Source organism: Leopardus geoffroyi, chromosome D1, assembly GCF_018350155.1.
Source record: "Leopardus geoffroyi isolate Oge1 chromosome D1, O.geoffroyi_Oge1_pat1.0, whole genome shotgun sequence".
Lineage (NCBI taxonomy): Eukaryota > Metazoa > Chordata > Mammalia > Carnivora > Felidae > Leopardus > Leopardus geoffroyi.
Window position 1 is genome coordinate 54010514 of NC_059329.1, and position 12282 is coordinate 54022795.

The 12282-nt window shown below is 52.0% G+C and overlaps 1 protein-coding gene across 3 annotated transcripts in view; it reads left to right on the top strand.

Moving 5' to 3' along the window:
• The window catches only part of GAB2 (GRB2 associated binding protein 2), a 189801-nt gene extending 177807 nt beyond the window's left edge, over positions 1 to 11994 (top strand). For all 3 annotated transcript variants that reach the window (XM_045483856.1, XM_045483855.1, XM_045483857.1), the window contains 7 exons: positions 1681 to 2273; positions 3539 to 3633; positions 4618 to 4882; positions 5569 to 5659; positions 5930 to 6032; positions 7697 to 7822; positions 8501 to 11994. In XM_045483856.1, coding sequence (XP_045339812.1) covers positions 1681 to 2273; positions 3539 to 3633; positions 4618 to 4882; positions 5569 to 5659; positions 5930 to 6032; positions 7697 to 7822; positions 8501 to 8644 — 1417 coding nt within the window. In that variant the 3' untranslated portion in view covers positions 8645 to 11994. The remainder of the gene's footprint in view (positions 1 to 1680; positions 2274 to 3538; positions 3634 to 4617; positions 4883 to 5568; positions 5660 to 5929; positions 6033 to 7696; positions 7823 to 8500) is intronic.
• The last annotated feature ends 288 nt before the right edge of the window (positions 11995 to 12282 follow it).

Here is a 12282-nt window from a genome sequence, read left to right on the forward strand (position 1 = left end):
GGTTAGTATAAATCTGCCAAAAGCTGAATGCTCACCCACGTGATTGTAATGAGTTTGTATGTATGTCACCTCCTCTACCACTATGTCCCCCAGGACAGGAGGCATCTGTGTATCTACTGTTCCCAGCCCAGATGGAAAATAGGACATCAGTAAATGTTTGTTAAATGAACAGATCCCAGTGCCAGTGGGGGCATCCAACCTTATATCTACCATTGCCCCCCCACCCCCCCATCCTTTATTCCAAGCCCTCCATTATCTAAAGGCTAGTTGTTCAGTCATCTAGGCCCATGGCCCTTGGCTTGGTGATTTGTGTGAAATGGAATAGGAAAGGAGAAAGAACCCTGAGGCCTAGGGAGGAGGGCCGCTAAAGGGTTGGGGACTGAAATGGAACTCCCCAAGTAGTCAAGGATGCAAGTTTACAAGAGCCTAGCCTGGCCTAGACTAGCCCTGTGAGCCTTCCTCTTTCTAAACTACTGGGCCCTATTTTCTATCACCATCTGGTGGCCACATCTATAAATAACAAGCTCCCCAAGAGCTAAAAGAGCTTCTATAAGGCAGAGTTCCATGAATTGTCCTCAGAGGGCTATAGCTCCTCACCTGCCCCAGCTGTAACATGCATATTTGTATGTATACAAGATTTGCCTCATGCAAGTAAGAAGTGCAAAGAACTTTCATTTTTTAGTTATTATTTATTTTACTTTATTTTACGTTATTTTAGAGCATGAGCCAGGGAAAGGGGCAGAGATAAAGAGAGAATCTCAAGCAGGCTCCATGCTCAGTGCAGAGTCTGACATGGGCCTCAATCCCAAAACCCTGGGATCATGACCTGAACCGACTTGAGCCAACCAGAAGCTCAACCGACTGAGCCAACCAGAAGAGCCAAGAACTTTTAATCAGATTCTTAAATAAGCTTATAGCCTCCAAAAGGCTGACTGTTGGAAAACCAACACTCATAAAATAAGTGATTTGTTTGCTAGTTTGTGACACCAACTTACGGTTTCTTTCCACTGTCTCACGGCTTTTGTATACAAATGTATGTATTCTGTGGTACTTACAGCAGCGAACAAATCGGTGGTATAGCTGTCTTATTTATCTATCCAGAAGGTTGAAGGGTAAGAGCGACCTCGGCTAATCACAGCCGGCTGGGGGTAGAGGGAGGGATAAATGCTAACACCATTGAACATCTATATATTAGACATACTGGAGTCGAATTTCTAAACAGCCTTCAAAGTATGTTTTTTTCTTAATGTTTATTTATTTTTGAGAGAGAAAGAGAATGCATGAGCAGGGGAGGGGCATAGAGAGAGAGAGAGAGGGACAGAGGATCCAAAGCAGGCTCTGTGCTGACAGCAGTGAGCCCAAAGTGGGGCTCAAACTCACAAACCATAAGATCATGACCTGAGCCGAAGTCTGAAGCTTAACTGACTGAGCCACTCAGGTGCCCCTAAAATATGTTTTTAATCATCATTTTTGTAGATATATTAACTAAAGCTCAGAAAGAGAAAGTGCCTTGCCCAAAGTCACACAGCTAGTAAATCAAGAGAAACCAGCCTGCCTCCTCAGCCTGTTTTGCCTCACCAGTCAGCCACACAGGGCTTTGAACGAGCCAGTTTGTGTCCCCGGTAGACGGTCCTGGCCCCCTTTAACCTGCCCCGTCCCTTCCCTTTTTCTCTCTCTTAGGAGTGCCAGCTTCTCTCAGGGCACCAGGGCCTCGTTTCTCATGAGGAGCGACACAGCTGTACAGAAACTTGCCCAGGGCAATGGACACTGCGTCAATGGGGTCAGCGGTCAAGTCCATGGCTTCTATAGCCTCCCCAAGCCAAGCCGGCACAATACAGAATTCAGAGACAGTACCTACGACCTCCCCCGGAGCCTGGCCTCCCACGGCCACACCAAGGGCAGCCTTACAGGCTCTGAGACCGATAATGAGGACATATACACCTTCAAGACACCCAGCAACACTCTATGTCGGGAGTTTGGGGACCTCCTGGTGGACAATATGGACGTTCCAGCCACCCCACTCTCAGCCTACCAGATCCCTAGGACATTCACGCTGGACAAGAACCACAATGCCATGGCAGTGGCCACTCCTGGGGATTCGGCCATAGCTCCCCCACCCCGGCCCCCCAAGCCGAGTCAGGCAGAAACACCTCGATGGGGCAGTCCTCAGCAGAGACCTCCAATCAGTGAAAGCAGCAGATCCGTCTCTGCCGCTGCCACCATCCCCAGGCGCAATACCCTCCCAGCGATGGACAGCAGTCGGCTCCACCGAGGTTGGTGTAAACCCCAGCTGCGACCCTGGGGAAAGGGAGGGAGCGTGGCAGTTCTCAGTAACGTGCTAGCCTTTGGTCATCCATACCGAGGAGACCTAGGCCCACCTGGGTCCCTGAGACTCACAGGTTCAGGCGTCTTGTACCCAGACCCTTCCCAGCTGGTGCCCCAGCGCCGGAGGCTAGTAGGAGACTGCAGTGCAGGAGTGTGGCCGACTCTGTCTGAGAGAAGTTACTATTGTACTGAAGGAGATGGAACATTCTTGGTTAACCACAGCATAAGTTATTATGGGTTTCAAAGTCCAAATCACAGTATTTGATTCATTTTTATATAAAACCAAAGACTGAACAAATAAATTTAGAGGACCATTTCAAACTGGAGCCAAACCTATGTGGGCTAACAGACTATTAAAACAAATTTTAAGCTATTAAATATTTTCTAAGCCATACTTGAATTTCTGTGGTTAAAGTCTGAACATCTCTCTGAAGCATATACATTTTCTTGTCACTGACTCCCCCTGAGCACATTCCAGCTCTGCATAAGCCACCTCTGTTTGATGAAAAACTACAGTAATATTAATCTTTCATTTTCATCTTGCTGGATAGCTTGCAAAGTCTGCTCTTACCCACCCTGTTGCTGAAGCCACATAGTGAGCCTGAGAGTTTGGTGGGACAAAGCCTCATAGTCTCCCATTTCCCATGAGGCCTGTGGTAGTTAAGAGACTTATTCAGGGTTGCAGAGTCCATCAGTGCCAGAAGTGGGACTTGGACCCGGGGTCCTGAGTCTCGGCACAGTACTCTTTCAGTCTGTCAACTATTCAATCAATCACCTTGTGCTTTGGAATTGAAATGATACATATGTGTATAAAACATGTCCCTACCCTTCAGAGAGCTCACATCTAGTTGGGGAAATAAAAGCACATAAAAATTAGTCAAGTATCCTTATTCCTGTAGTATCTGTACGAGTAATGACCTGGGGGAGTGGGACAGGCATTCGGTGGTATAGGAGTTAAAGGAGAGGTGCATACCTGTAGGAAGAAGTAGTTCAGAAAGGATCCTCTGTTGGTGCCAACACTGGAGCTAGATCTAGAAGTCTGGGAGGAATTTCTGAACTGAGGAATGACATGATGGAAGTAATACCCTATTACTTGGGGTTGAGGGTAGTATCTTCTGGAGTAAGACCCTGAGCAACACTGGTGAGGGTTTGGGGAAGTGTCAGCCCATGGATCAGCTGGGAGTGCGTGTGAATCTTCGTTCCTGTCTCGTAGCTTCTTCCTGTGAATCCTACGAGTACCCCCAGCGAGGAGGAGAGAGTGCAGGCCGGTCTGCCGAGTCCATGAGTGATGCGGTCCGTTCTTTCCTGGTGAGTGGGGGTCAGCCAGGGGTCCTCAGGCCAGCCCAGCTGGGCTAAAGTTCACACCCCATGGAACAAGGGAGTGGTGGCATCTCCCTCATAGGACCCTGCCTAGTTCCTTGCCTCAGTTCAGATCCCTGGGTTTTTAGAAAGTAAGATACAGGTGTCTGGTGTGGAAGTGTGCTAGACTACAAGACTACCAGCCCTGCCAATAAGTAGGACAGGTCTAGAATGCAGAGGACCTGGGCTCTGAGGTCCCACCTGGAGGAGGGCCTATGGTGTGAGACTCCGGGTAGGGGCAGTGCTCGGTCAGTCATGGTGGCAGAATTATGATTTGAGTGCAGGATCCCGGGCTGACCTCTGGACAGGGCTGACCACGACTCTCCGACAGACTAGGGCCTGGCCTCATGCCCATTGGAAAGACCAGACATTGGGTAACTAAAGCAGAAGCAACTTAGTTGTATGTGTGGACAGACAGGGCAGGAGTTGAAGAAAGGCTATAGCCAGGGTTCTTGCATTGTGCAACACGGCGGTCACACCGAGAGCTGGACTAGGGAAGCGCACCTGGCCGAGACCTCGCCAGCCAGGGCCAAGCTTTACTTTATGCTCCTTGCCCTGCTAGGGCTTGAGACTCTGACCTGCTAATGGTGAGTCTGGACTTGAGGTGGAATAAGGGTTCTAGACCAAACCTGTGTGGTCAGTGGCCTGGGCCACCCGCAGCCTTGGTCAGACACCCAGAAAGCCTTGTGGACCCAGCCACCAAGGGTACTTATTCGAAAGATTTATTGAAAATTTTAAGTGGGTCACAAGGGATCATGGAAACTAGAAGGGACCCACAGACTTGATTTCTTTCTGCCTCCCACTGCACTTTCTACTTGGTCTTCCCAGGCAGCTAACTCAGTTACCACTTCCCTTTTGCCTTGTATACAAATTCTCACCCCTTCTTGTTTCTTCATGGTAGTTACTGCTGTATTTCTTCCACTCTCCCTCTAGCCAGGGAAAACAGTTGTAGGCCGATCAGATAGCGCCAATTCTGAGGACAACTACGTGCCCATGAATCCAGGTTCCTCCACCCTGCTGGCCATGGAGCGAGCAGGTGATAATTCCCAGAGTGTCTACATCCCCATGAGCCCAGGACCCCATCACTTTGACGCGCTTGGCTACCCCCCAACAGCCCTTTCTCTGCACCGGGGCCCCAGCCGAGGGAGCGAGATCCAGCCACCCCCTGTCAACCGCAACCTCAAACCTGACCGGAAAGGTAAGTCTCCTCTTTCCCCTGTCCCATGTCTGGACAGTGTCCAAGAACCATTTTCACTCATTTGCATTCATTTGGGGATCGGGTGGATCCTGAACTTTCCTTGCAAGGAAGTGTTTAGTCTCTGAACCCCCAAACTCTCACACACATACACAAACACTCAAATTCATTCCAGTGGTCTAGGGACCAGCTACTGGAGTAGCCTGGGCAGGAGTGCAGGCATGAGCAGGACAGGACACATTCGGGTTGCAGTTCTGCCACCTGCCAACATGGGGTTAGAAGCAAATCATTGTGCATCTCTGAGCCTTGTTTCTCACTTGAGAAATGTGAATACTTGCCTCCTAGAGCACTGAGGGACACAGGTAACATACCTAAAAGTGCCTTATAAAGTACGAGATGCTGTTGGAGGATACGGGATGAGTATTAAATCTGGGAGTAACAATCTGTTGTCAGACCCAGTGTCCCCATTTTGGATTCTGAAAATATGATTGCTACAGTGCAGAGAAAATATCATTTGGGATCTGAAGACATGGCTTCAGGGCCTGTCACCATAGGCAAAGATTATAGGACCTGCTGAGCCTCAGTTTCCCTGCTTACAAGTGGGAATACGAAAGTATTTATAAGTATACTTGTGTGGATGTGTGGCATTATCGTGTGGCTGATCATTTGACTTTCTGTTCCTGCTCCAGCAAAGCCAACACCACTTGACCTGAGAAACAACACTGTCATCGACGAGCTCCCCTTCAAGTCACCTGTCACCAAGTCTTGGTCGAGGGCCGTGTGAGTTATCTGTTTGTGGATGCGGGACCTGGGAACAGGGCTGTGAGGGCTGGCCAGGGCAAGGGTGGGGTCCAGAGAGCTGCATCCTGATGCTGATGCTGGCGGTAGCTGAGCAGTCTCTTGGTCTCTCAGGGCTGGGTTTCCTCATCTGTGGAGGGGGAGTGATTGTACCTGTTCTGTATCAGATCTGAATGTGATAATGGAGGGTGGAGCTGCGAGGGTGGAGACAGAACTGTCCCCCTGAGTTCACTTTGTCTTCTGCCTACCCAGTCACACCTTCAACTCCAGCTCCTCCCAGTACTGCCGCCCCATCTCCACCCAGAGCATCACCAGCACGGACTCCGGAGACAGCGAAGAGAACTACGTCCCTATGGTACGTCCTCTGCGGTCTGCAGGAATGCTGCCCTCAGACTATCCTGGGACCACCTCAGTTACCCATGATTTGTGATTACTTTGCTGCTGCAATTCTTGAGCACAAGTGTGTCGAGCACGGTGGGGTAATGATAGAGGCAAGGAAGACATGGTCTCTGCCCTCCAGGAGGCCATGGTTTTAAAGGGCGGAGAAGGTCTGCCACTCATGACTGTGACATGGGTGGCATGGTCAGTATTCCTGGAGAGCCAGTGCTGTGGGGACACAATTGTGGGATGGGCAGTCATATCGGGCTGGGGAGAGGGAAGGCGGCCGTGTAGAAGGAGGGAACACAGAGAATGACCGTTAACTATGGCTACAGGTGGAGGCTGTGCTGAATCCAGATCATGAAGGACCCTGAATGCTGTCTTGGGAGGTCCGGACTTTCCTGTGGGGCACAGGGAGCCCCAGAAGGTTTAGCAGTCCAGGCGATTAGAAAGGGGCTTCAGAATAGTCATAGGGAGCATGTAGAGAATAACTAGAACATCCTTCAAAGTTGACTTCTTTCTTCTTTCCTGTTAAAATCTTTGTGCTGTTGCCACAAACATGAGCAAGAATGTGAGCATAAGCATTTTTTTTAATTTTTTTTAACTTTATTTTTGAGAGGGAGGGGCAGAGAAAGAGGGAAACACAGAATCTGAAGCAGGCTCTGAACTGTCAGCACAGAGCCCGACGTGGGGCTGGAACTCACCGACCACGAGATCATGACCTGAGCCAAAGTCGGACACTTAACCGACAGAGTCACCCAGGCGCCCTGAGCATAAGCATTTATTGAGTTATCTCCTCAGGGGTGGCCAAACACATATAACATGACTCATGGTGGTGAAGGCCACGGTAGAGGTATAAACACAGGCAGCACAGGAGAAGTTTCCTCCCTGAGATTTTCACTGAAGAGGGAATGGCTGCCCTGCACCTGGGAGTTGCTGCATGAATAATGAAAAAACGAATCAACCAAACAGTAAGCAGCCAAAAACAGAACATAGGACTTTTGCCATTCTCATTAGAATATGACTTCAGGAAAATCGTAGACAAGTTGGTCTTGATGGAGACGGGAGCCTAGAGCGTATCACTTGTGCAGCCCAGGCTGAAGCCGCCCTGCTCAGATCTGGTGGGAGTGAGCTGCTTTCGGGTGACGGCCCCACGCCGGGCCGGGGAGAGGAGCTTCAGAGAAGCAGGTTTGGTACAACAGAAGACTTTCCAACCTGCAGGGCATAAAGGAAATGCGCCCCTTCTTAGGGGCCAGCAAGCCAAGGCCGGGTCGGTCAGGGACCCTGAGGAGATCTGGCCCGACGGCCCAGAAGGGAGGTGGCCTGGCACAGTGGGAGCAACACAGGTTTGGGAGTTAAAAACAGACCCGGCTCCCATCCCTGCTCATGAACTGTACGACCGTAGGCAAGTCACTTTGCTTCTCTGAACCACAGCTTTATCTTTGCTTTAAATAAACAATAGTAATAATACCTACATCACAGGATTGCGGTGAGGGCTTAAATGAGAACATGAGAAGTCCCTGGCCCTGGTGCATGACTCCAAGCAGGCACTCTCCTCCCTCCCAGAGATGTGTGTATTCCCAGGTGGTGGGTTACTCTGTCTCCTCAACTGACTGATGGTTTTTCCTTCCTTTGTGATAGCAAAACCCAGTGTCTGCGTCTCCCATCCCCAGCGGCACCAGCAGTCCGGCCCCTAAGAAGAGCACGGGCAGCGTTGACTATCTGGCCCTGGACTTCCAGCCGAGCTCCCCCAGCCCCCACCGCAAGGTACGGGGCTCGGTGGGAGTGGTGGAGTGCCCGGCTGCCGGCTACTCTACCGCTTTTCGTTTAGTCTGGGTCTTAGAGGGCTCTCACACACATGGGTGCTTGAAGTCCCTAGGACCATTTCAGCCAGTCCATCCCCCTTGTACAGCTGAGCAAATGGACCCACACCAGGACACAGGAGCTGCTCAGGGTGACAGAATGGGATCTTGTGTCCTGGTCCTGAGATTCTCTTTGAAAACTCACTGTCTAGGTGCATCAACTAAGTGCCTCTGATACGGGGACCTGCAGAGGGGATGCCTGGGCCCCGGAAAGCCCTCCACAGGAAGCCTACTTAGCTGCCGGGTCCAGACGGCTGGGTGGCTGTGAGAGCTCCCCGCTGGCTGCTGCTTGTTGGCACCCAGCAAATTCTTTCTGGATGAGTGGCCACAGGGAGGTGGGTGGAGGCAGAGATGGAAGACCTGGGACCCCTAGGAGTTGGGAAATCAGGAGCGCTGCCAAGAGGCTGTTACATGAGCAGGAGCGATGATGCAGTTTGGACTTTAAAGGCCAGTTTCAGAAAGAGAATACAGGCTCCTGAGGCCAGTCCGGGTGGCAGGCAGAGGCCCATCCCTTCTCCTTTGAGGCAGCTCACAAAGAGCCCCCTTACTGACAGCTCACAGCACTTTCCCATTCTGTCCTCAGCCGTCCACGTCCTCTGTGACTTCCGATGAGAAGGTAGACTACGTTCAGGTGGACAAGGAGAAGACCCAGGCTCTGCAGAGCACCATGCAGGAGTGGACGGACGTGAGGCAGTCCTCGGAGCCTTCCAAGGGCACCAAGCTGTGACACAGGGGCCACCACGTCTGGGGAGGCGCCTGGAGGTAGAGTCACCGGAGCTGGCTCCTCCCCGTCTGTCCGCCCCCTTCTCTCCAGTTGTCCCCTCCACTCTGGCCTTCAAAGCACTTGATGTCAGGGACCCTGAACCCTTCTCCTGGGAGGTGAGGGCCTGATCAAGGCACTACTCTGCCCACTCAGGGCCCACCTTTGATTTTTATCAGTAATGGCCATCCTCTACCCACCTTAGTTAGAGCTATTGCCAAAAAGCATCCTTCAGCCTCTTTCTGTCCTTTAGACCTAAATACCTACTAGGCGTTGGGAGGGGCTGGGGCTCTGAGCCAGATTCCACACCTCACATACGGTCTTGGCCCTCAAGCCCTCTTCCCTCCAGCTACTGGGCTACCTCTCCTTAAGTCCCACAAGATGCCACGTCATCTCGCTGGTCCAAGGAGCCCAGGACCAGCAGACCAAAGTGGACATGGACTTCTTCATCCTTGTCTTTCTTGGTAGGGGAGCGGCAAGGCCACCAAAAGATGGAATTGAGAAGGAAGGTTAGAGGTGGTCTTGAGGGACAGAGGAATGAGATCCCAGGTGCAGAAGGCAGTTGATATGGGCAGGGACCTCCTCACTTTGTAGCTGTTGTAGGTTGGGAGAGCCAGAAGAATGAGGACAAAAGGAAGGAAAACGGAGGATAGGCAACCAAAAACAAGAGGCAGGGGGTGACAAGGACCCTGTGGAGTCAGGGCCCCCAGGACTGTGGAGCTTACAGGCCCTCTTCCCTGGGCGTACCCGCTAGAGGAGGCTTCGACGGTGCTGGGTGTGCAGTGGGGGGAGGCAAGTGATGCAGGGTCGGGATGGAGCGTGGGGTGGACTGGAGGTGCTTTAGGGCCGTATACTGTAGTGGGGAGGGTGCAGCAAGTGAGTTGGTGCAAGACAGGCGGTGGGGGTGGGCAGATGACTGACAGATGGGAGGCAGGGTAAGGATGGTGGAGGTGGACAGTGCCTGGGGATGCAGAGAGGAGCAGAAAGCGAAGGAGCCACGTGTGCAGGGCAGACCGAGGGCAGCGGGGAAAGCAGGCAGGGGAGAGTGATGTCCCCAAGGATGGGTAGGAGAGCAGGGGCTCGTGCCAGGGCCCGATGGAGGTACGAGTGTGGTGCCGGGAGCCCATAGTGCTTGCCCAGTTCGTCTTACAGCTGTCACTCCCTGCTAGCCCAGTGCCACACTGGACTCAGACCTGACCCTGCAGGGTACAGGAGGCAGGACCTCACCCCCAGGTACTTTCTGGCAAGCTGGGGAGGAGGGACCCAAATCTTCCAGAGTTGCAGAGTAACTGGGCAGATCAGATGTTTCGTCCAACCATGGATGAAGAGACCTCCTTCCTTTGGGAAAAAAATAAAAGACTTCCCACCCTGCCTGGTGGAGGTGGCTACCGGTCACCCATCAGCCCTTGCGAGCCCACACCTGGCCCTTCTCTAAGAAGCTCTGACCTGGCGGAAATTATTTTCTCAACAGTAGCCCGTCTCCTAATTCAGCTGCATTTCGTAATGCCTGCTGGGGCCAGGTTCTGGAAACACAGGGATTAATCAGTTTGTGCGCTTGAGAAGGCAGGGGTGGCAGGAGTCACGAGGGCATTGGACATTGGTAATGGCTGTGAGAGACTGGAAATATTGATGGAGAGCACAGGCAACAAGGCTACTTCTTCAGGAGGTTGGTGCAGATCAGGCCAGAGGAGGTGGTATCTAGGAAAAGGGGGTGCCAAAGATGGAGTTTTCTAGGGGAAGAGGGCAGGGCTGGGGGTCCAATGGAGGAAGAAGGAAAAAGACTTGGAAAGCCTTTGGGAATATGGGTCCAATCCTTCCCAAGCCCTGGGGCTGGTGGCAGTGACCTATACCGTGTCCTGTAAGGCCCTCTCCAAAGAGTCTCCTAGGGCAGAGCGTTTAATGGTGCTCCCCCTTAGCCCCAGGATGCCCTAATAATGTCAGCACTTTCAGAACGTACCACAATGTGAATGAAATTGGCTGCAGTCTTTAGAAACGGAGGTGTTCAGGTCTGATGTCCAAGGAGGCCTCGTTCGGGCTCTTCGTGCCTGTACCTCCCAGACCCTTGGGCTGGAAGTGGAGGAGGAGGGTAGAGATGGCAGGAAGCATAAGGGGAAATGGGCCTGTTGAAGGTGGAGACTCGGGCTCACAGGCTTCAAACTGTCAGGTGACTAGTATACATCTGTCAGTTCTGTTTAAAAAGCTGATCAATGGCCCTCTCCCTGGTGGCCTGGCAAGGATAGACCCCAGGTTGGGGATGCCTTCCCAGCTGGCACAGTTCCCACGAGGACTCCTTGGGCCCGGGGCTCCACTTCTGCAAAGCTCAACTGGAGCAGGAACAAGCACAGTGAGAAGGAGGGTTGCAGAGCGATGGGCAAAAAAAGCCAGGGGTGAAGGGGCCACCATCTTTGAAAGGGTGTTAGATTAGCCCCTGAGGCCCTTCCGCGCTGAGCTGTGCTAAGGGAAAACTCCCTGCTCTGGAACATCTTTCCCAGGGTCTGGCTCACCGGGGAGGGGCAGCACCCAGAGCATTAATCAGTTAACCAGGCCCCCTCCCCGAGATGGACTTCAGTGTCATCTACATTGGAAACCCTTCAGCTATGCCCTGTTCCTAGGAGAGAAGCACAACTATTCTGGAGCAAGGGCTCCACTCCAGCCTACCCTCTGGCCCCTTTACTTGCTGCAGGGCTACAGCCTTGGCCCCAAGCCCTGGCTGACCAGTCTCTCCCCCCCCCCCCCCGACCCCCTTTTGACAGAGCTCTGGACTCCAGAGGACAGGGTGGAGGCAAGTTAGCACTTGGTCTACAAAGAGGGAAGCGAGGCTGGGCACGTAAGCTCTGAAGCTCCCTCTCCTCTGGAGGGCCTGCATTCTGGGGCTCCCCAAGCTCCCTGGATGGCCTGAGGGGCCCCCTGGAGATTCAGGATGTCATGTGATAGTTGGTGGTGTGTATTCTTGTGTGTTGGTTACACGTGTCTTGAAATTTAGAATCATGTCGCACAGAATTGTCTATTTGTTGGGAAGAGAAAATGGGCTGGCAGCCCAGTCTTAGGTTCTTGCCCTGTTAGACCATTTAAAATTGACATTTAATTTTTCAAATCACTGTTGGTGCCTAATCACTTAAGTTATTAATTTATTCTGTTTTCTTTAAAAAAAAAAATTTGTAACATGTATTTATCCTCTGTGAGTAGGGGTGGGGTGGGAGTGTGTCCCAGTGGGTCCTGTTTTTGCTGTGGTGACACATGGTACAGGCCTGGAGCTTGCAGGTCCCTTTTTACTGTGGTGTTGGAGCAGGACAACAATAAAGTCCATTAGAAGCAAACGGAGACGGCTGCTGGAGCTTGCCTCATCTGAAGGGGATGCAGTCCACACGCACTCACACCCAGCCTGGGTGCTCCAGTGGGCACCAGTTTGCTCCCTTTCACTTTAATAGTAAGTAACTGGGCACCTGTCCTGACTGGGAACAAGAACGAATCCTCCTTACCTTGGAATTTGTATTCCTGATGTACAAAATGGTGCACAGAGCGTAGAGAGGAATTCTGAGAGTGACTTGGTCTCTGACTATGGGTCCGGCTTCTAGTCCACCAGCTCCAGGGTCTGTGACATTTCC